This window comes from Poromitra crassiceps (genome assembly GCF_964638095.1).
Source record: "Poromitra crassiceps genome assembly, chromosome: 18".
Lineage (NCBI taxonomy): Eukaryota > Metazoa > Chordata > Actinopteri > Beryciformes > Melamphaidae > Poromitra > Poromitra crassiceps.
Window position 1 is genome coordinate 10,836,107 of NC_139636.1, and position 23,478 is coordinate 10,859,584.

Below are 23,478 nucleotides of genomic sequence, written 5' to 3' on the forward strand. Positions count from 1 at the left end.
GTCCTTGATATGAAAAGGGTTGAGGATCACCGCATACAATATGGATTCTGTGTGTGTGTGTGTGTGTGTGCGCGTGCGTGTGCGCGCGTGCGTGTGTGTGTGTGTGTGCCGTGCGTGCGTGCGTGCGTAGAAGTAGGGCAGCGTGATATGTCTCCAGGGAGTGGTGTTGTACCTGTCCTCCTCCTGGCCTCCTCTCTCTCCTGCACCTCTCTGCTCCTCCTCTGCCCCCCGCTCTCTCTCACACTCCCCTCTGCGTTATCTCCGCTCTCTGCAGCGCCTTCATCACACAGGGAAGTTTGTGCGCGTCCACAGTTTTATTTTTAACTCTCTCTCACACACACACACACACACACACACACACACACACACGTGGAGAAGCTGGCTGGTCCCCGGCCCGTTGCTCCTCACACACTCCCTGTTCGGCGTGCCTGTGCGCAGACCCCCCCCCCCCCCCCCCCTCTCTCTCTCTCTCTCTCTCTCTCGCTCTCTCTCTCTCTCTCCTGCTCTTTCCTCTACTACCCTACAGATTCTTTGTATGTGACTTGTTCTCTGCCGCGCTGCTGACCGACTTCCCCCTCGTCTCTCTTCCTCCTCTTGTCCCTCTAGCAGCACGGAGAACAGGAGGGACGGCGGCTCCAAACAGATCAGCAAGTCGGCCAACTGCAGCCCGGCGCACCGCGGCTACCAGAGGCCGTCGGAGAGCGCCGGCAGGATACAGGAAAACCACCGCTCGCCTCCGCCGCCGCCGCGGGAGGATAATGCCCACAAGCTGCCGGCTAACGGGGTGCTAGCCCAGATGGACCAGGAGCAGGACAGGGAGAAGGACAGGGAGGAGGACAGGGAGGAGGAGAAGGAGGAGGAGGAGGAGGAGGAGGAGGAGGAGGAGAGGAGCAACGGGACTGTAAGGATAGAGAGTGGCACGCTAGTCAATGGAGACGTGGGGGAACAGAGTGGGGAGCACTCACCGACACACACTGACAGGACTGCTTCAGAAAGACACACAGGGAACGAGGACAGTGGGTCTGCAGAGACGGAGAGCGAGCAGTGCAAAGAAGAAGACGGTGCAGAACACAAGGTATGGCCACACGGGTATTGTTTCTTTGTACAGATTTAGATAGGGCCTGGCTAATATAGCGATATTATATCGATATTGTGATATGAGACTAGATATCCTCTTTCATTTTGGATATTGTAACATTATTGTGTGTTGTCTTTTCCTGGTGTTAAAGGCTGCATTACAGTAAGTAAAGTGATGCCAGTTTCTGAACTCACCAGACTGTTCTAGCTGTTCTATCATTTGTCTTTACCCACTTACTGTATATCCACATGACTGATGCTTATTTATCAGAAGATCTTGTTGTGCAAATATTTTGTTTCACAAGCAGGATGTAGCGCGTGCAGGATCACACTATTCCTCCAGTTCCACTCCCCCTGAACAAGTGCCCCGACCGACCAGAGGAGGTGCTAGTGCAGCGACCAGCACTCATACTCCCACCGGCTTCCCACCCACAGACACGGCCAATTGTGTCAGTAGGAATGTCTGAGCAAGTCGGAAGCACCGCTGCCGGGAATTGAACCCGGGTCTCGGTGGTGATAGGAGAGTGCTTTTACGTACCTCTACTCTACCCTGGTGGTAGGAGAATGCTTTTACCTCTACAGTACCCAATAGAGGTATTCTCTGAGCTACTACTCCAACACTGAGGATAGAGTTGCAACTTGCAAGCAAACTGTGTGTCTCCATCCGTCAGCCTGATGCCATGTAGTAGATACTAGAGGGGTTATTTTCCTGATCCGATGTAGTAGATACTAGAGGGGTTATTTTCCTGATCTGATGTAGTAGATACTAGAGGAGTTATTTACCTGATCTGATGTAGTAGATACTAGAGGGGTTATTTTCCTGATCTGATGTAGTAGATACTAGAGGGGTTATTTTCCTGATCTGATGTAGTAGATACTAGAGGAGTTATTTACCTGATCTGATGTAGTAGATACTAGAGGGGTTATTTTCCTGATCTGATGTAGTAGATACTAGAGGGGTTATTTTCCTGATCTGATGTAGTAGATACTAGAGGGGTTATTTTCCTGATCTGATGTAGTAGATACTAGAGGGGTTATTTTCCTGATCTGATGTAGTAGATACTAGAGGAGTTATTTACCTGATCTGATGTAGTAGATACTAGAGGAGTTATTTACCTGATCTGATGTAGTATATACTAGAGGGGTTATTTTCCTGATCTGATGTAGTAGATACTAGAGGGGTTATTTACCTGATGCCATGTAGTAGATACTAGAGGGGTTATTTACCTGATGCGATGTAGTAGATACTAGAGGGGTTATTTTCCTGATGCCATGTAGTAGATACTAGAGGGGTTATTTTCCTGATCTGATGTAGTAGATACTAGAGGGGTTATTTTCCTGATCTGATGTAGTAGATACTAGAGGGGTTATTTTCCTGATGCCATGTAGTAGATACTAGAGGGGTTATTTTCCTGATGCCATGTAGTAGATACTAGAGGGGTTATTTTCCTGATGCCATGTAGTAGATACTAGAGGGGTTATTTTCCTGATCTGATGTAGTAGATACTAGAGGGGTTATTTTCCTGATGCCATGTAGTAGATACTAGAGGGGTTATTTTCCTGATGCCATGTAGTAGATACTAGAGGGGTTATTTTCCTGATGCCATGTAGTAGATACTAGAGGGGTTATTTTCCGTGAAGACCAAACATATGTGGAGGTCTCCAGCAGCTGGGTTCGTGGCTGGGCGGACCCCCATGGGAGCCTGTGGTGCCTGCTGTTGTCGACTGACTATAAATATCTGGAGTTCAGATCACTCTCTGCTTTCTCAGGCCTGAAACCACTGTACTGTATGTATACTGTACAGTGGAAGCCATCTGCAGTTGGTGCTCCTAGCCGAAGGCCTTTCGACTGCCAGCTGAAACTTTGTTAAACCATAAGGGACATTGCTTTAGAGAAACGAATGGTATCTGTATTGTTTAGTAAGAGGTTGAATTGGTTTAAGTTATGTTAAGTTAAGTTAAGTATATTAATCTTAAGTTCCAAGTTAAGTGGTACTCATCTATGCCATCATTTGAGCTACTGGCTCCATATTCTAATGCTCATACTGAACACACACGTTTGACTTTGTCAAGGCAAAACTTACCAATGCTTTCACATCTCTACAACATTCAGTTACATTTGACCTCTATGCTTTTATCAAGCTATTTGATGCATGGAGTTAAAATTCAGTTATTCTTTATTCCATTTTCAAAAATCTCTAAATTTTTCAGTTTCTGATTATCTTCAGTTAATACATCACAACTGGACGTTAGCAACCGCATAAAACCTTCCAGTCACTGTGTCAGCCAGGTTTGTGTGGTGTTGTGCCTCCACTCAGCAAGGAGACAACGTTTAAATTAGCGGAACTGCTACTGTCACCCAGCATGGTGTGACTGTTCTGCATATGAACATTTTCCATTCAAGTTCAAGTTCATTATTTGTCCCCAAAGAGCGATTTGTATTGCAGCAAGCATAAAACCACATAGTATCACATACACAAGATGTAAAAAAACAACAACAATAAAACATAGATAGCAGTTTACAGTTCAAGTAGGCTAAGTGTACGCCCTAACCCCCTCAGCACCTCGGCATTTCAAGCTAGTTGATGCTACAATCAGTGCTATTGTATCTATACTGCAAATACCGACTTAATAAAGGTTGCAGACATTGTTATGATCACAATCTCTGCTATAAAATACATACCTCTAATAAAACATTCATTCAAGAAATATACCATTAAATGAAGCCTTAGTATTTGAAAACCATCATGAAGCACATTTTTCTCATTGTGAGACAGTGAATTTGAAAACAGATTCAAGAAACATGACGTGTAAATCTGAAGCACTTGGGCTGAGCTAGTTGCCCTCAAGGCTAATAGCCGGCAACTGAGAGAGAGAGAGAGTGATAGAGAGTGTTACTGTTGCTTGTGGTTGTGCAAAGTGTGAAATATTCTGGTGCCATGTCAGAAAACTGGCTAGGCGTGTGAACCTAAAGGTCATCGCATGACTTCACTGTGCCTGTGTGAATTTAGGTTGTAGAATTCAAAATACATACGTACTCCTAAATATGACGATGAGTGTTTTACTAATCATCTCTCGCACCGAGCCCAGTTATACAGAGCTGTGTCGGAGAGCACATTGTTTGATTTCCTCTCATTTCCCTTTTCATTTCCCGTTCTGAGAGGCCCGTCTTGACCGCAGCACAGCCAGTGAAGTCACACAGCCCACCATCACCCCACTGTCAATAACACACCACAGTGTTAGCATGCTGTGTGCACTGCCAACACAATGCCATGCAAAACAAAGCTGCACTCAAACAGTGTACGAGTCACTGAGGCCTGGAGCAGCATGAGCACAGTCATGTTTTGTGAACATGAACATTTTCTCGTAGAAATGCAGGAAATACAACATAGCATGAGTCTAAAGGAGCGAGTTGCTCTCTGATAACTATTAGCTTAGAGCAGTGGTTCTCAAAGTGGGATCCAGGGACCCCCAAAGGTCCTTCCAGGGGGTCCCCAGCAAAAAGGGGGATGATTACGGTAATAATAATTAAATTCATAAGCAACACAATGACAGAATGTATGACTGTTTTGCTCATGGGTTTCATCCACTTTCTGTCATAAAACATCTAAAAGCTAAAATCTTATCAGATGACGGCCCAGGACAAAATCTTATAAAGGTCAGTTTAGGGGTCCCTGACGGGAAACACACGAGAAACCACTGGCTTAGAGAGTAGGGAGTTTTGACTGTCGACTTCTAAGGAGATCAGTGACTTGAACCAAACAGGAACTTGCCGAAGCACGGAGGGAACAGAACAGTTGCAAATGACAACATTGTGGAAGTGTATATTGAATAAGACTGAACCCATGACCTTCAGACTCATGTTTGTTCTGCACTCCTGCATTAAGCGTTCCAGTCAGCGCTGTCTTAATTCTATTCAGTGTGTTGAGTAACAGACAAGGGCCTATTTTAAGAAAGAACTCTGTAGAATATAACGTCTGTTATTCATCATCGTTAGTGAAGTATTCGACTGAGACGGTCATCATCTGGACTATGGACCATGCTGCTGACTTCCTAGCACAATCAAATAAGATCACTTTCACACCTCACTAATTCATTAATGATTAGAAGTTTGAAGAAATGAGATGCCATGTTGTGGTACACATATATACTCACCATTGGGCATCCGGGTAGTGCAGCAGTAGATTCCCTGCCTATCAACACGAGGGTCGCAGGTTCGAGCCCCCGTGTTACCTCCGGCTTGGTCGGGCGTCCATACAGGCACAATTGGCCGTGTCTGCGGGTGGGAAGCCGGACTTGATAATAATTTAAAAAATCTCACCATTGTCCCTCATGTGCCATTTCCCCAGGAGACAAACGAACAGAAACTGCATAAGATCGCCAGCGAGCTCCTGCACACAGAGAAGGCCTACGTTTCTCGGCTTAACCTGCTGGACCAGGTGAGGAACTTCTGTCTGCTGTGAAGCTCCAATTGAATTTAGCATCTTGATAATGTCTACCAGGCAAAGCAAACCTATTATTGATCACTTATCACTTCTATGTGCCAGGTGTTCTGTACCAAGCTAATGGAGGAGGCAGGTAAAGGAACATTCCCCATAGATGTGGTGAAGAACATCTTCTCCAACATCACTTCCATCCACACCTTTCACAGCCAGTTCCTACTTCCAGACCTGGAGAAACGTATGGGAGAATGGTAAGCTTCAACTCACATTTAATGATTTGTGATTTAATTTGTGGAGAGCGCTTTTAACTAATGGAATTGTCACAAAGGGCTTTATGGAAAACAAAGGACGCAAGCATATAAGGATAATAAAAACAAAAAGATAAACTACATCAGTGGTTCTCAACTGGTCTAGCCTCACCACCCACATTTTTCCTTAGTCATTAAGTCGCGGCCCAGATTTCCTCGCCAAGATTCAGCCTAACTTTGGAGCATTATTTAGCTCCCTTCCTGACAAGCTAGCATGACAAGATGGGTACCAATTAATGCCTTAATGTAGGTCTTCTAGTTTCATATAATACCAGGATCTTCACTCTGGTTCTAAAAAGGAGCCTGCTGCAGCCTCTGAAAGACAGTCATACCGGCCACGGATGCCGGCATCCTCAAGGAGTAGAACTTTCTTTTATCATGCACACATCCGTGACCGACTCAAAACAGGTCCGTGACCCACATTTGTGTCCCGACCCACCAGTTGAGAAACCCTGAACTACATGATAAACTACAAAGGCTGGTGGAAGAGTTTGCGCTTTTCGATTAATTTAGTTCTGTGGGGATACGGGGGAACTTGTGGTCTCCAAGTTATGGTTTAACTCTGCAAAGTCACATGGTCCACAAAAGATTTGAAGGATTGACCTTGCTTCCCCCCATGCAGGACATCCAAACCTCGCATTGGGGACATCCTACAGAAGCTCACGCCCTTCCTGAAGATGTACGCTGAGTATGTGAAGAACTTCGAGAAAGCCATGGATCTGCTGAAGCAGTGGACGGACCGCTCACCTCAGTTCAAAGCCATCATTCAGGAGATACAGGTACTGTGAGCCAGTTCTTGGCTTGTGACAAATTCCGGTACATCGGAAATATCATCAGTGACATCATCAGTCACTGTGGGCTAAATTTTTGATCAAATCAAAAATCTGTCTGAGTTTTCTGTGTAGGACAGTCTAACGATGCAGATGCTGAAGTTTGGTGTCGTTTGAAGAGAAAATGTGAGAGTAGGGTTTAATTAGTTTTACAGTCTTTGCAGTTTTGCGGTCTTTGGACTCTTAATTGGCCATAGGTTGCAACGTACAAAAGTTTCTCCTCACTTGGGCCTACAGTACATTTCAGTGAAAGTTGCAAAGCCGTAGAACGTATGCCTGATTTGTTAAGAATTTTCAAAGTTTGGAAATTTAGATGGTCGCTGTAGCGCCACCATCAGGACTATTGGCGTCAAATTCGCATCAACGAAGTTTGGCATGGGACTGGACCTTTGTGCAAAGTTTGGTTTATTTTCATGCATGGAAAATCCAACTTCCTCAGAGGAAGAAGAAGAATAATGACAAATACAATAAGTGGCCCTGCCGCTCTGCTGGCCCGGCCACTAATTACTATCAATTAGGATCCCTTTAAGCGAACCAACTTCAAAGCATTAAATAATATCATGTAAGGGGGAGAGCGCTGCAGTTAGATTTGATGAAGTGGTCCAGATTTAGAAAGGACGCAGGCAGGAAATCACGCTGAAGTCTTATAATGTGCAATAATGTCCTGCTACAAAGTTTTCACACTACAGAAAAGCACTATAGTTCACATTTGTGTATCAGTTGTTGTTGTCAGTAGCTAAATATGATTAATTATAAGTATGTTTCTGTTACCTCTGTCCCACTAACATACGATGCAAAAGCATTATGATATAGAGAGCCAATGTCACACCTGTTGGTGGTGGTGGTGAACGGTGAAAGACAATTTTAGTTTTATCCCGTTTGAATTGTGCCATGAAGTCCACATGTGATGTTTATCAATTTAAAAGTCATGAAAGTCACAGTTTGTCGTTAAACTGAAACGGAACGTTTAGTTTTGTATGAAACCGCTCAATCTGCTTTGCTTTTTTTTTTTGCTTTTTTTTTTTTTATGTACTGCAATTTTGAAATGGTATTCTTGTATATGCTGTAATCAGGGCATCCTTGAAAAAGAGAGCTTGCTCTCAATGGTCCTCCCTGGTTAAATAAAAATAAAATCTCTCATCTCGCACAATACCTCTCACACCAACACCAACATGGCCTGGTGGGAGAGAACGTTGTCTTTCCCATTTATAACTTATAGTGCAACAGTTTTACGTCAAACTGCGACTTTCTTGACATGCAAAGTTATCCTTTAAAATTGACAAACCTCATATGTGTACTTCTACTTCGTAGACTAAATTCAAACGGGATAAAAAATAATTATTGTCTCCTCTCTGTTCACCACCACTCACACACTGGTGCGTGTAGAGCCTGACTGGAAGGGGGGCGTGACTTTGCCTCTCTATTGTATGAAATGTGTATTAAAACATATATGGGCGTTATGGTTATTGCTGGACAGTGCCAAGAAGCGTGCGGCTGCCTGACACTGCAGCACCACATGTTGGAGCCGGTGCAGAGAATCCCTCGCTATGAGATGCTGCTTAAAGACTACCTGAAGAAGCTGCCTCAGGACGACCCCGACCGCAGAGATGCAGAGAGTAAGTAGTAACACCCGGGAACGGGCCGTCTGGGTAGTGCAGAGGCAAAAAGCACTCGCCTAACGCTGCGGAGACCCGGGTTCAATTCCCGGCAGCGGTACCTCCGGCTTGGTTCCGACGTTCCTACAGACACAATTGGCCGTGTCTGCGGGTGGGAAGCCGGTGGGGCATGAGCCCTGGTCGCTGCACCAGCACCTCCTCTGGTCGTTCGAGGTGCCTGGGGGGAATAGTGTTATCCTCCCAAGCGCTATGGCCTGCCGGTGAAACGCCTCACTGTCAGGTGAAAAGAAGTGGCTGGCGACTGCACATGTATCGGGGGAAGCGTGTGCTAGTCTATGGCTCTCCCCAGATTGGCAGAGGGGGTGGAGCAATGACCGGGACAGCAGGGGAAATTGGCCAAATACAATTGGAATGAAAATCGCAGGCAGGTTTTCCCAGTGAGATACTGTATATTATGTTCAATTTAAAGGTTACCCATCACTTGTCTTTGTGTTTCCCCCACCCCCAGAATCATTAGACATCATTGCCATGGCAGCCACTCACTCCAACAGTGCCATACGGAAGTCTGTAAGTAGAGACACTGATACAAGCAGCTTCCTCTGCCTGATGCTTCTGAAGCTCTGCAGCTCAGATCCCACTGTAATCCAATGTCCCGTCCCTCGTGTAGGAGAATCTGAAGAAACTGCTGGAGATCTACGAGATGGTGGGCGAGGAGGAGGACATCGTCAACGCCTCCAACGAGTTCATCAAAGAGGGCCACCTCCTGAAGCTCGCTGCCAGGAACACCTCGGCCATGGAGAGATACCTCTTCCTGGTGAGAGAAACTGCCGAAGTTCAGGGTGATCCTACTTTGGAGACGTGCAACCCAACGTCACGCTGTCCATTTCATTATCTTGTCTCTTTCTTTCTTCGTTTTTACTCTCTCTCTCTCCATCTCTCTCTCTATTTCCATCTGTCAAAAGTCACGGCTGTATCAAGTTCTTCACAATAAAAATCCTTTGGTTAGTTTGTCAATGGAAAGCTTTTTATATGAACACGGCTCAGATATACGACTGAAAGTGACCAGGAGGAAATGGGAAAATAGCAGATATCTCAAGTAAGTTCAAAACAGAAACACAAGAGAGAAACTAAACTAAAGCTACAAAATAGTCTACTACTGAGAGCTGAAGGCTTTTCAAAATGTCTGTCTCTGGTCTCCACCAGTACAGACACGTCTGGCAATCGCTGGCAACACACGCTTAGGGGGGAGAAGGCAGGAGGGGAGGTTAAGTCACACTCCCACACGCGCTTTGGCCTGTCTGCAGCCTTGACTGCCACCTGTTGGAAGAAAATAATGGCACCAACTTAAACTCGGTCCAGAGTCATTTGATGAATCTGAATATTGCTTATCCATACAGTCACATGTGAATCTACAGCTGCAGTGATTGAAAATACTTTTTGCTTTTTCCTTTGTTTCCGTCTCTGTCAGTTTAACAACATGCTGTTTTACTGCGTGCCCAAGTTCAGCCTGGGAGGCACCAAATACACGGTGAGGACGCGCATCGGCATCGAAGGCATGACGGTCCTGGAGACGACCAACGAGGATTATCCTTACACCTTCCAGGTGTCAGGGAAGGAACGCACACTGGAGCTCCAGGCCAGGTACACACACATTACACAATCTACCTCCAGTCATTTGAGGGTCATTCCCAGGGTTCTCTGGAAAATCTGGAAAAGTATTAAAAATTAATTGGATCATTTCCACGTCTTGAATAGTTTGGGAATATGAAAAGAACCCTGCCAATCATCTCGCATATTCTAATATTTGTGGCTGTGAAGAACAATCTTCATCTATACAGTGATATGACCTACTGTAGTTAGCAGCGGCAAGATGTCTATCTCCGTAAATCATATTGATCAGCACACAAAATCTTCAAAACAAATCAAAGTCTGTAAAAAGTATGGCATTTTTTAAATGAAAATCTGTAGGAACCCTGAATTAAAATTTGAACTGCTCTGCTGGGTTTGAAACTGGTCTTAAATCCTCAGAAAACAAAATTCATGGTATTTTCAAAAGCTCGCTTGCAGTTGCATGATGATCTTAGTATTAACACGTCTGATGGTAAATCCATTGAAAGGGTGCCATCATACCTGGGTATGAGTACCTGGGTACAGTATATGGATAGACAACTAGCTTTTTTTAATGTGCACATTGCTAATCTAGTTAAGAAGCTCAAAGTGAAGATTGGCTTTTATTTGATAAATAAATCTAGTTTTACTTTCAATGCCAAGAAAAAAACTTGTGGAGGCTACTTTTTTGTTGCTAATTGACTACAGTGACATCTTCTACATCTTGTCTGCAGCCTCCTCTTACAGAGCCTTGATTCAGTGTACCATGCATCGCTACGTTTGATTACAAATCCAAAGTCCCTGACTCACCATTGCATTCTGTATGATTTGGTGGGTTGGACATCGCTGACCACCCGTAGACGTCAGCATTGGGGTATTTTATTTATTTATAAACTTCCAGCTTACCTCTGTTCCCTTCTCTGTCTCAGATCTGGTAGCTACCAGCTGCGCTCCTCAAAATGGTTGCTTTTTAATGTACCATGGCTTTTTTGACAGATCTGGGGAAAAGTGCTTTCTCCTACTAAGCACCGTGGGCGGGGAATGATCTGCGAAATGATCTAAAATTAGCTGCACTTCTCTCCATTCATACATTTAAGGACATCATAAAGAATGTGGTGACGGAGGCATGTGGTTGCTTTTCATGCGGCCATGTTGTCTTTAAATAGCTGCTCTTCTGTTTTATTGTGGATTCTGTATTCATGTTGTGTAAGTTGCATTTGAATGTGTGTCATGTGTTTCTGTGTGGCTGCTACCTTGGCCAGGTCTCTCTTGTAAAAGAGATCTCTGATCTCAATGGGACTTGGGGTGTAATTAAGAGATCTGATCTGGCTGCTGGAACTAAACCCAGCACCTGATACAGTACATATAAAGATCCCTCTCCTGTTCCTGTAGATAAGTATAGAGCTGTATTTGCAGGCATTGTAAAAAGGTGCCAAAAAAAATCCGTCCCAGACCCTCCCAGCTAAGTTGATGTATAATTTGCACCCGACATAATTTCACTTATATAGACCACTTTATCATCTTAACTCTTAGAATAACTACATCCAAGCTCCAGAACTATAGAAAATCATGATGCTTTCAGTGTCTAAATACACTGTTTGACCACAGCTAACTGCTATGTTGGTATTTCGTAAAAAGCGTTCCTCAAATGTATTTTCTACGCTTTTTCTTTCTGATTCCCCCCCCCCTTTTCTCCCCAATTGTACTTGGCCAATTCCACCCTGCTGCCCCGGTCGCTGCCCCACCCTCTGCTGATCTGAGGAGAGCCGTAGACACACGCATGCTTCCTCCGATACATGTGCAGTTGCCCGCCGCTTGTTTTCACCCGACAGCGGGGAGCTTCACCAGCAGGATGTAGCACGTGGGTCGTGGGAGGATCACATTTCATAAGCTGGTTGAATAGTAGGACTGTCGCATAAACGACCAAACTTACAGATATACTGTTTCACTATTATGATGTGTTTCTGGGTTTCATTTTCCTCCTCAGCTCAGAACAGGACAAGGCAGACTGGATTAAGGTACAGACAATGTTTTATTACCTGCTTAGTGCTTATTGTCTTTTCGATGATACGCTGTTGTAGGGAGGTTGGGATGAGTGTGGCTCATTTGGTGTCTGTATGTCCTTCAGGCTTTAAAGGAGACCATTGGGATCTTTCAGCAGAAAAAAGAGGGCTTCAAGTCTGCATTGAAGGACGCGGAGGAAGTATCGGTTAGTGCCGCTTTTGAAATAGTACAGAACGTCGGCCCCAAATCACATGAATTGGGTCAAATGTCTCCTGTGTCTAAAACCCATTTCCAGGAGCCAAACACGCCGCTGCGGTTGTACTTGAATAGATTTGACGGATGTGTGTTTCTTCTGCAGACGGCGGAGCTGGGGAAGCGCGCCCCGCGCTGGATCCGTGACAACGAGGTGACGATGTGTATGAAGTGCAAAGAGTCCTTCAACGCCCTGACGAGACGGAGACACCACTGTCGAGCCTGTGGCTATGTAAGTGATCATCAGCCTCGGCGCCATCATGGTGCCTCGACCTCGATGGCACCTTAGACTCTGGAGAGAGAGTTGTGCAGTGGGAGGAGAATCCACGCTGTGTTGATTGACTCCACAGAGCAGTGAGAGATAACTGTAAGGTCCCAGACACACTGGGGGCCGACGGCAAAAACAGCACCAACGAAGGCCGCCCATAGAGAGCCGCAGGAATGAGTCCGGAAAACATCGATGCTAACCGGTTCCTCACTGTTTTCGCCTATGGGATTTTTGAATGTTTTTTTTTTTTAATGGGTTTTTGGCGCGATGCTTCAAATAAGGTCTGTGGTTTAACGCAAGCTTATTCAAACGCAAACCAGTGTTCAGCAGGATCATCTTCACACATGAGGACCACTTTTATGAGTTTTTAAGCTTTCACGTGCCGTTAAAAGGGCGGCTAGCTAGCAAACGGCTAAATGAGACTACACTGTTGAGTCGACGGGGATATTATACGTCAATAACGTCATCACTTCAAAGGACGAACACGGACATTCTCTTTCCCTCACCTGGTTCCGCCCTGGGGAAATCAGTGCACAGCAGCGCACACATCAACAACACTCCAGGTTGGGGGGTACGGTGGTGCAGTGGTAAGCGCTGTCGCCTCACAGCTCGAAGGTCCTGGGTTCGATTCCCACCTGGGACGCTGTGAACGCTGAAGGAATGCGTGCCCGTCCGCATGTCCTCGAGTGACCACCGCCCGGGTGGGGTCGTCAAAAGGGCCTTTCTGTGTGGAGTTTGCATGTTCTCCCCGTGCCTCCCGGGGGTTTCCTTCATATAGGAACCCCTTCACCAAAACATGCAATATCCTGGTTGCTAATGTGGTTCCTCCTCTGGTCGTTAAGGGCGCCTGTTCGGAGGGAGGGGAACTGGTTGGAATAGTGTGAACCTCCCACGTGCTATGTCCTACCGGTGAAGCTTCCCCTGTCAGGTGAAAAGAAGCGGCTGGCTAACTGCCCATGTCTCGGAGGAAGCATGGAGCCAGCTTCGGCTCTCCCCAGATCAGCAGAGGGTGGAGTAGCAACCAGGATAAATACATTAAATTAGCACTAATGGGGGATAAAAATGGGATAACAAATTGGGGGGGGGAAATAAAATAAAACAAAACAAAAAAAACATTCCAGCTTGAGTGGTGACGTGACGTGGAAGCCTATGCGACACTGTGTGTAGTTCTGGATTAGCTTAGCATGAGCTTTTTACTTCTAGGGCTCGCATTTACGCTTCAAAACTCATGAAAGTGGTCCTCATGTGTGAAGAGTATCCCGCTGAACACTGGTTCGCGTTTGATTAAGCTTGCGTTGCCCAGAGACCTTATTTGAAGCATCGCGCCAAAAACCCATTCAAAAATCCCATAGGCAGAAACAGAGAACCATGAAGTCCGGGACTTCCGCGTTCCGACTACAAAAATACGTCATCCCTGCTGCTCTCTATTGCGTCTCCTCACGTTGCCTGTGTCAGTGCCAAAAACCTGCACTTGAACCCCATGGAAATACTACAGCCGACGGTCACCTAGCACAGTGCCTGCGTGAGACCAAGGACTGCGGATATACAAACCAGATACAGGAAACAAAGCAGCGTTTGCCTACCATTTTCACACCACTCTCGCTCACAACTTAGACGGTTTTGTAATACAGTTATAGCTACTAATTGAGAATATGTCTGATAAAAAGTTGCAAATGGCGCTGGCGCTGTCAGCCCTTGTCTGGTCTTTTGCTTGTGGAAGAAGAAAGGAAAAGGCAGCGGCAAAAAATAAGATCAAAACCACACTAAATGGGTGATATCGTGCTCTTCTCATGCACTGATTCGCTTAAACAGCTGACCAGCCAATCAGAGTGATTTCTCTCACCGACGGGCCCGATGCCGATTCAACATCGAAAAAGCTCGCCGACAAAGCCGACTAGAGCCAACGGTGCGGGACACATCGCAAAGACTAGGGGCACAGACGCTCACTGACGGCCCAGACATTACCAGACGCTCACTGACGGCCCAGACATTACCAGACGCTCACTGACGGCCCAGACATTACCAGACGCTCACTGATGGCCCAGACATTACCAGATGCTCACTGACGGCCCAGACATTACCAGATGCTCACTGACGGCCCAGACATTACCAGACGCTCACTGACGGCCCAGACATTACCAGACGCTCACTGACGGCCCAGACATTACCAGACGCTCACTGACGGCCCAGACATTACCAGACGCTCACTGACGGCCCAGACATTACCAGACGCTCACTGACGGCCAAGACATTACCAGACCGTCGGCTTGATGTGTTCCTGCCTTAAAAGTGACTGAGATGTCCTCTCCCCCTGCAGGTGGTGTGTGGGAAATGCTCGGACAATAAGGTGCGACTCGAGTACGACAGCAACAAGGTGAACAAAGTCTGCAGGGACTGCTACTCCATCCTGACCGGAGAGGAGAGAGCCGAGGGGAAGAAGAAGGGCATCCTGGAGGTGAGACGATGTTTGGGGTGGAGACCCCCCCCCCCCCCCACACACACACACACACACACACACACACACACAAGCCAAGAGCTAGCATTGCTTCACTGTAGATTCACTGCAACGATTAATCGATTAATCAATCAAGAGAAAATGTATTTGCAACTATTTCTTATAATTGATTAATCGTTTAGACTAATTTAAGAAACAAGTGCAAATTCCCTACCTCAGCCCCCCTACCTCATTGATCTTACCTCGCTGACCTTGATGGTGTTGGTTGTCCCTGTGCAGATCGAGGCGGCCCAGTTCTCCGGCAGCAGCATCATGTGTGGCTTCCTGCAGTACTGCGAGAAGAACAAGCCCTGGCAGAAGGTGTGGTGTGTCATCCCCGAGAAGGAGTGTCTGGTGCTCTACCTCTACGGAGCTCCGCAGGTACCAGCCGCACCTCAGCTCTTCACTGGAGCCATGTTACTGAAGGATTATTGAAAGCTGGCGTGTTTGAAATGTTGCTTTCTTTGGAAAGTGGCCAATCCAATAACTCCACATTTGGTTATTTCCATGTTTTATTGAATTATTCTCCTCTATAGGTTAAAACAATTCCACGACCCCTGAGTTCACGAAAACCTTTTCAAAACCATAGATCAACTGATCAACTCAGTCACATCAAGCTGAACAAAATAGGTTGTTTCCCGCTGACAGCAGAGATATGGAAAACGAACCTGTAACCTGTATATAACCCTATATATGCCACCTTATGCTGCCCCGCCCACTTGACCCATTGTATCGCGACTTCCTGTTCAAAACGCCGACTGTTTTACCTGCTCAAACTAGTCTGACTCACCTGGTCAAACATAGTTTGACTCACATTATGAGTCAGACTAGGTTTATGAGTCACAGGAAGTGTAAATACAAAATCGGAACACCCGATTGTATTTACACTTCCTGTTAGTCTCTCAAGCCAGACGGTCCGTTTTTGGTCCCACATTGTGAGATTTGTGATGATTTTGGTCAGTAATGATGTCACTCGAGCAATTGTGATGTCACTGATGATGTCACAATGTACCCTTAGATGTCAGGCTTTACACAGTTACTCGTAGGTTCTCTCCCCTTCTCCCCCATTTTCCCACCCTCTCCCCTCTATACTCTCCCCTCCCCTTCTCCCCTCTCTCCCTCTCTCTCTAATATAAGATTGTTCAATCCTGTTTATTGATAGTGCTTTGCTAGACTTAGCTAGACATATTCTCTGTAAAGCCCTCTGGGACATGCATGTGATGTTGTGAATTAGGGCTATACAAATAAACTAGACTTGACTTTTAAGAGACGACTGCCTCACACCACCCTCCCTCTCCTCAGGATGTGAAGGCCCAGAGCACCATCCCTCTCCTGGGCTACATGGTAGAAGATGACAGCCCCCGGCCCACCGACCCTCCGTCCAGCTTCCGCCTCTCCCAGTCCAAGTCCGTCCACAGCTTCGCCGCTGAGAGCGAGGAACTGAAGCAGCGCTGGCTGAAGGTGATCCGGGTGGCGGTGACAGGAGAGGTGCCGGAGCCCATCGACAGCAATGCCGTCATGATGGACAACATCAGCGCGCAGGAGGTTGCTACGGACAGCTCATAGACGTTTTGTACAAAGCGAGAAGACAGATGTGCTGCACCAAAACAACATAGAAACTCCCTGTGCTGTCCCCTAGTGGGTTTGGATCTCGCAGTTCAAAGACAAACTAGAAAATCAGTGCTGGATAAGCTGCCTTTCTTTGTTAACATGTCGATTTCTTCCTGGATTTTTTTTTTTTTTTTTTTTTTTTTTTTTTACGATCCCGTGCGAGAACGCAAAGACTTCGATCCGTTGCTCGAGCTGTGCCGGAATGCGAAAGGACATTCCTGGTGCGATCAACACTAGAGCAAGAGGACCTCAGCTCAAACTCACTCAGTCTTCATGGACTCTGGACTCCTCTCGAGCCAATGGACTACCCCACGGACTGACACAGTGTCCGATACAGTATGTGAATCAAATCAAACTATCTAAGCTCCCCACACACTGTCTGCCTGTGCTATAACTCAGCTCTGTGTACCTGGACAGTATCAATGTTACTTTTCTTTGTCTTTTTGTCGAAAAGGAACACGTGTTTTTAATGTACAGAAATAATCAGTTGCAAACCTTGTTTTGATAATATAGAAAAACACCTAAGTATGATGTACAGTATCCTCAGTATTTCTCTCTTTTTCATTGGTGGAGTAGATCCCTCCAGAAGTGGGGAAATGGAATGATCAGCAATGAGTATTTAAATCATGTGGTTTCACATCACTATGTCCCGTCTTGCCTCCCATCTCCAATCAGTGGAAATGCACAAACACAGTCTAATCAAACTATGGATGCGCCATGCTGACTCGTCTGCCTGCCTGCCTGCCTTGCAAGTAGTACACACCCAGTCTGTCTCTTACGTCACGCTCAAAGAAATAACGTGCAAATCCTTCCCGTTTTGAATACAATACGTGGACAGCTGACAGCAGAATGCATGGAAGGTTGTAGAGTTGCTTCACATAGTATCACCATGCAAGGAAGGTAATGTGAATGCCCAATGTCCAATCAAACTGCTCCTTGGGTATGTGTCATATTTGAGAAGGACCGAGTAGTGCTGTTTGTAGTAAAACAGCATGGCAACTAGGGGGGGGGGTGAATCTTTGGGTAACAAACAAAACATAATCACTAAAAGAAAAAAATAATTGATTCTTGGGAGTTGCGATTTTTTTGTGACACTCCTGAGGACAACGACGCTGTCTATTCTAATATCTAGTCGAGCATAAACAACGATACACACTCAGCCATGTGCAGTCCTGCAGATGAGGGGATTGTTTGACGACAGCAAAATCAGTGATGAAACTGCTAGTATGATTATTATCAGTCTTTATGTGGAAATGATAGAAGCATTGGGAGAAAGCCGGAGTGTCTTCCCACCATGCGGCACAATCAGAGACATAGACGTAGTAACAAAGTGGTGTGAGAAATGTAAAATGTGTGTCTTTAAATGCTGTAATTAATTTTATTATTTAAAAGTAATTTATAGAATACAATGAGCATGATCTTAAAAGAAAAGCAGAACAAGAAAGTTCTGTCCCCCGATTTGTTCAGCTTACTCTCAGCCAATTCACGGTAAACTAAGAAGTGCAGTAGGTAGGTTTTCTTTCTTGCTAGGCAGCAATGCAGCCAATCATTATATCACATTCCATTTGTTATGGGAACTAGGAATTGACACGGTCAAAGGTCGGGGGAACGCCCCTTGTGACGTCACCTGACCTCGGATTTCCTACCCCGATCTCCGGGGCGCCTCACAGGCCCCGCCCGACCTCACCATCCAAGATGGCAGCTCTGCGCTTCAACAGTAGTGAAAGTCGTAGTGAAAGCTGTTTATTAGCACTTGTGTCTCATTTGTGTTTCATGAAATCAGCTGTACACACAGTACTGTTCACTTCTATCTGTGGACATGTTGCTACATTGTATGCTCAAAATACCGCAAAATGTGTTATGAACTGTTATTGCTAACAATGGCTAGCCTGGCTAGAGCTAAGCCTGGCTGGTTTCCTGTCTGTTTTACTGGAATGTGGTCAACTCGGGTGTGACGTCACTCGACTGGGATATTCCTAGTTCCCAATACAAATGGAACGTGCCATTAGTACTGGAACTGACTTGGGGGAGGGGAGGGTTGGGGGGTAAATGTGCCTATGATTATATCCACAGAGTGTGTTCATTCATCTTCCCATTTGCAGAATGTCCCCTTATGCTCGATGCTGGTGCTCACCCGAGTCTCACCCCTCGAACTCTTCTCCCTCCATGTTCACATCCAAAGCAACAGCACAGACTTCCCCGTCTATAAGATCTGAATGTACAGACAGATTTTGATTACACTGTCCCCTCCTCTCCTCCCTAAAGATTTGAGAATCGACGCACTTTACAGTCCTATATAAAGTGTACCCTTGTAAGAAAATAAAACAAGATGACATATGGTAGAAGTGGGTCTTGTCTGTTTTTGGCCTTTGCCAAGGAGGGTATGTTTTTGTTCCCGCTTTTTTGGTCCTGTTTGTCCGTTTGTTAGCAGGAATACGGAAAAACTACTGGACCGATTTTCATGAAACTTGGTGGAAGGGTGTAGCATTAGGCCAAGGAAGAACCCATAACATTTCACATTTCCGATTTGGGTTAAGGGAAAAGGGGCCGTAGCTATAGAGATAAGAAGGTCGTAGGCTAGAGAGTCAGTGTTCGAGAGGGGTGGGGAGGAGGGGTGCCTAGCTAGGTGTATTGGTCTGGTGTGTGTGTGTTCAAAATTAGTGCCAGTAGGGGTTAACAGTGAGTGATGTCATCAGTGATGATGTCACCAGATGATGTCCACATTGCTCGAGTGACATCACATCAGTAAGTAATTAGGGCAATCATCATTAGGTAATTACGGCAATTAATGGGACCTAGTTACCTAATAAAAGATCTGTCTCCGTTAGGTCACCCACAGTGGCACTCTTTACACTTCCTGAAAGAAGAGGTGAAGCGCGCAATGTTCTTACTAATATAATTTATAATTTACATGTATAATAGGGCGGCGTTGCGGCAGTGGCGTGGCATCACAATCCTTCAACTGAACATAGGTGGTGACTGATGATGTCATACCCACTAATGATGTTATAATCATCCGATATCATGAAGTGGTTCATGACAGACATTGATGATGTCATAGACTTATGACATCATCAGTGATGTCATAACTCCTTCCCTGCAGAGGCTATAAGTAGGACCGGTGCAACTCGGGCAACTTGAGATCTGCAAGTTCTTCTATCTCATTGCCATAATCCTTTTTATCCCCTTTTCTGCAGGATGGAAATAAGATTCCCCTTTAATAAGGTGGGACGCATGCGCTACCTGTTTTGTCTGTCTCTGTTGGTGGTGGGAGTGGTGGTGTTGTGGAGCCGCTTCTATATTGAGCCCTATGGAATCACTGACAGCTCCTCCAGGAACCAGAGCCACAGCTATGAGGACATCAACTGTGCTGCCATCTACGAGCTGGACCCTGTGGAGATAGGGAAGGCCCTTGAGATACGACGGAAAGTCAACGTTGACTTGGACGACGACAGTGGCGCCGGAACGAGTTTGCAATAAGGGGGACACAATTTTTATTTTTTTTTATTTTTTTCTAATATTTCTTTTTTTTTTTTTTTTTTTTTTTTTCGGCGCCCGTTAGGGCGCCGACGAAAAATTGACGTTTTTATGGACGTTTGGATGATTTTTAGCCATATTTAGATGAATATCTCATTTTAAATTAACATTAGGATTATACTGTAGTAATGTAATTATTCAGTATTTTTCCTTTTCTCACTCACTTGGTGACCTGCTCTCCCTTTAGGTAATTTTATAATTACACTACAACAGACAGCAACACAGGCAGAAACACTGAACTTATTATTATTATTATTATCACTTCGAAACACAGTGCAAAACTTGTCATCTCAACACAAAAATAAAATAACAATAACCGTATACGATTATAGCAGCAGCCAATGACAGTGAGTGCAGTACAGAGTCCAGGTCTGTCTGTCTCTCAGGTGTAATAATCCCACAATGATCATGGCTTTAACAAGTGTCACAGGCTGTGTAAACAGTGTAAAGTGGGCTCTCTGTAACTTGATCCCTGGGTCTGTCTGTCTCAGGTGTAATAATCCCACAATGATCACGGCTTTAACAAGCATCACAGGCTGTGTAAACAGTGTAAAGTGGGCTCTAAGCGTCAGGGGCAGTTGCCCCCTCAGATTAAAAAAAAAAAAAAAAAAAAAAATTTTTTTTTTTTTTTTTTTTTTTTTTTTAGGGGGACCAAATTTTAAGGGGGACAAAATGTCCCCATGTCCCCCTTGTTCCGGCGCCAGTGGACGACGATAGCATCGTTTCTTTGACCTCAGACTGTCAGACGTTTATCAGAACACGGGGATACAATGACATTTCTGTGTCAGATGAGGAACGGCGTTTCCCCCTGGCTTACTCCCTAGTGGTGCATAAAATGGCACCCATGGTGGAGAGTCTTCTCCGCGCCATCTATGCACCTCATAACATCTATTGCATTCATTATGACCAGAAGTCCACTCCAGCTTTTAGGATGGCCATAAAGAACCTCGCTCTTTGTTTCCCAAATGTACACATTGCCTCCAAACTGGAGTCTGTGGAGTATGGCCACATCACCATGCTTAAAGCTAACCTCAACTGCCTCTCGGACCTGTTGAGATCAGAGGTCAAGTGGAAGTATGTCATCAACTTGTGTGGCCAGGACTTCCCCCTCAAGTCAAACTATGAGCTGGTGATGGAGCTTAAGCAGCTGAATGGCAGAAACGTGGTGGAATCCATGCGGCCCAACGAAATGAAAAAACGGCGCTTTAGCTTCCAGCATGAGCTGAAGAACATTCCAGGAAGGTATGAGTACCACAGGGAGCCTGTCGAAACCACACGGGCCAAGGCAGCGGCTCCTCACGGTATGGAAGTGTTCGTTGGGCTTGCGTACGTCGTCCTGTCCTGGGAGTTTGTGAGTTATGTAGCCAGTAGTCAGAAGGCCAGGGACCTCCTGGTGTGGTCCACCGACACATACGCACCAGAAGAACACTTCTGGGCCACCCTGGTCCGGGTGCCCGGGGTGCCAGGCCAGATTCCCATTTCAGACCCTGATGTCATAAATCTTAAGGAGCGACTGATCAAATGGAGAGGTTCTCTGTATCCACCGTGCACTGGAAAATACGTGCGTGACATTTGTATCTATGGAGCCGCTGAGTTCCGCTGGCTCCTGGACTCCAGCTATTGGTTCGCTAACAAATTTGACCTCAAAGTGGACGCCATCGTGTTTAAATGCTTGGAGGAGAAGCTGAGGGAAAAACGTCAATACAGGGCAATCATGCCTCTGAAGTGAGGAGGGAATGAGACACCGTTGTAAAAGGAAAGGTCCACGCTTACCAATAGAGATACAATGTTGAGAATACAGTAACAGTTTACTGAAGAACTCTCTTTAACACTAGCCCTAACCCAACCAACCACCATCCAGGGCCGCGGGAAGTACGGGTGCACCCCCTAGTGGCGAGATGACCCCCCCCCCCCCCCCATTTTTTTTTTACAAATGTAATTACAAATATTTTGCAATGCACTATTGCAGTGCACTCTCTGACCACATCACCATTATGCTAAAACCAGCATGCAGGCCAAGAGTGAAAGTCGTCAAACCGGTGGCCTGAAGGTGCCACCTCTGCTCTGCAGGACTGTTTCGACACCACCACCACTGGTCCATGTTTAGGCAAGCAGCCACAAACAACCAACAACACACCGACATACAGGAATATACAGAGACCGTGACAGCCTACATCTCCAACTGCATTGACAATGTGACTAATGTCACTAAGACCACCACCACTCGGGCAAATCAGAAGCCATGGCTGACAGGGGAGGTTCACACACTGCTGAGGACCCGGAACGCTGCCTTCAGAGCCGGCGACGCAGCCGAACTGAGAACAGCCCGAGTGAACCTGTCCCGGGGCATCAGGAAAGCCAAGCGCCTGTACACCAAGAAGATAACCCACCATTTCAAAGACAGCAGAGACACACGGAGCCTGTGGCAGGGGATCCTGACCATCACGGATTATAAACCCTCTCCACGGGCCTGTGACAGCAACATCTCTCTGCTGAACCAACTCAACAACTTCTATGCACGTTTTGATTCACAAAACACCACTCCTGCACAGAAGACACCGCCCTCTCTCGACGACCAGGTACTGTGCCTGTCCTCAGCCAGCGTGAAGAAAACACTCTGCATGATAAATGCCTGCAAGGCCGCTGGGCCGGACAACATACCTGGTCGTGTGTTGAAGGACTGTGCAGAAGAACTCAAGGATGTCTTCACTGACATTTTAACATCTCCTTGAGTCAAGCTGTGGTCCCCACGTGTTTCAAGGCCAGCACCATCATACCTGTGCCAAAGAAGTCACAACCATCTGGCTTCAACGACTACCGCCCCGTTGCACTGACCTCCATCATCATGAAGTGCCTCGAGAGGCTAGTCATGCACCACATCAAATCCATCCTCCCTCCCGCTCTGGACCCCTTTCAGTTTGCTTATCGGGCAAACAGAGCCACCGATGATGCAATTTCCTCTGCCCTCCACCTAACCCTCACCCACCTTGACAGGAAAGACTCATATGTGAGAATGCTGTTCATTGATTTCAGTTCAGCGTTCAACACCATCATCCCTCAGCAGCTGATAAAGAAGCTGGACCTGCTGGGCCTGAACACGTCACTCTGCAACTGGATATTGGACTTTCTCACCGAGAGATCACAGTCGGTACGGGTGGGAAATAACACATCAAGCACCATCACACTGAGCACGGGAGTCCACCAAGGAGGAGTGCTCAGTCCCTTGTTCTTCACCCTGCTGACCCATGACTGTGCACCCAACCACAGCGGAAACCACTTCATCAAATTTGCAGATGACACAACTGTGGTGGGTCTCATCAGTAACAACGATGAGACTAACTACAGGATGGAGGTGAACCAACTGGTCACATGGTGTGAAGAGAATAATCTCTTCCTAAATGTAGAAAAAACCAAGGAGATCATTATAGACT

At 46.1% G+C, this 23,478-nt stretch overlaps 2 protein-coding genes and 1 pseudogene across 3 annotated transcripts in view; all 3 read left to right on the plus strand.

The window, feature by feature from the left end:
• Positions 1–5,540, plus strand: part of LOC310792922 (uncharacterized protein) — a gene marked incomplete at its 3' end in the record, with an annotated part of 49,672 nt that extends 44,132 nt beyond the window's left edge. Inside the window, exons 5-6 of the mRNA XM_083654688.1 lie at positions 607–1,075; positions 5,427–5,540. Of these exons, the coding sequence (XP_083510814.1) occupies positions 607–1,075; positions 5,427–5,540 (583 nt within the window). The remainder of the gene's footprint in view (positions 1–606; positions 1,076–5,426) is intronic.
• LOC310792733 (FYVE, RhoGEF and PH domain-containing protein 4-like) lies at positions 898–18,820 on the plus strand. The gene is made up of 14 exons (XM_083654462.1): positions 898–1,075; positions 5,427–5,516; positions 5,625–5,770; positions 6,450–6,606; positions 8,135–8,273; positions 8,782–8,840; positions 8,941–9,087; positions 9,742–9,914; positions 11,869–11,899; positions 12,010–12,090; positions 12,244–12,369; positions 14,723–14,860; positions 15,140–15,280; positions 16,202–18,820. Exons 3-14 carry the CDS (start codon positions 5,643–5,645, stop codon positions 16,463–16,465), a joined length of 1,584 nt encoding a protein of 527 aa, XP_083510588.1. The 5' UTR covers positions 898–1,075; positions 5,427–5,516; positions 5,625–5,642; the 3' UTR covers positions 16,466–18,820.
• Positions 17,400–21,776, plus strand: LOC310792923 (beta-1,3-galactosyl-O-glycosyl-glycoprotein beta-1,6-N-acetylglucosaminyltransferase 4 pseudogene; annotated as a pseudogene). Its single transcript has 3 exons — positions 17,400–17,410; positions 19,708–19,964; positions 20,752–21,776. The product of its transcript is annotated as a beta-1,3-galactosyl-O-glycosyl-glycoprotein beta-1,6-N-acetylglucosaminyltransferase 4 pseudogene (transcript).
• The last annotated feature ends 1,702 nt before the right edge of the window (positions 21,777–23,478 follow it).

Excerpts from the sequence above, each read along its gene's own strand:
- LOC310792733 (XM_083654462.1), top strand. The coding sequence starts at position 5,643 with ATGGAGGAGGCAGGTAAAGGAACATTCCCCATAGATGTGGTGAAGAAC. Across the intron at positions 8,274-8,781 it reads CGACCGCAGAGATGCAGAGA|AATCATTAGACATCATTGCC; the intron begins GTAAGTAGTAAC and ends CCCCACCCCCAG. Across the intron at positions 15,281-16,201 it reads ACCTCTACGGAGCTCCGCAG|GATGTGAAGGCCCAGAGCAC; the intron begins GTACCAGCCGCA and ends CCCTCTCCTCAG.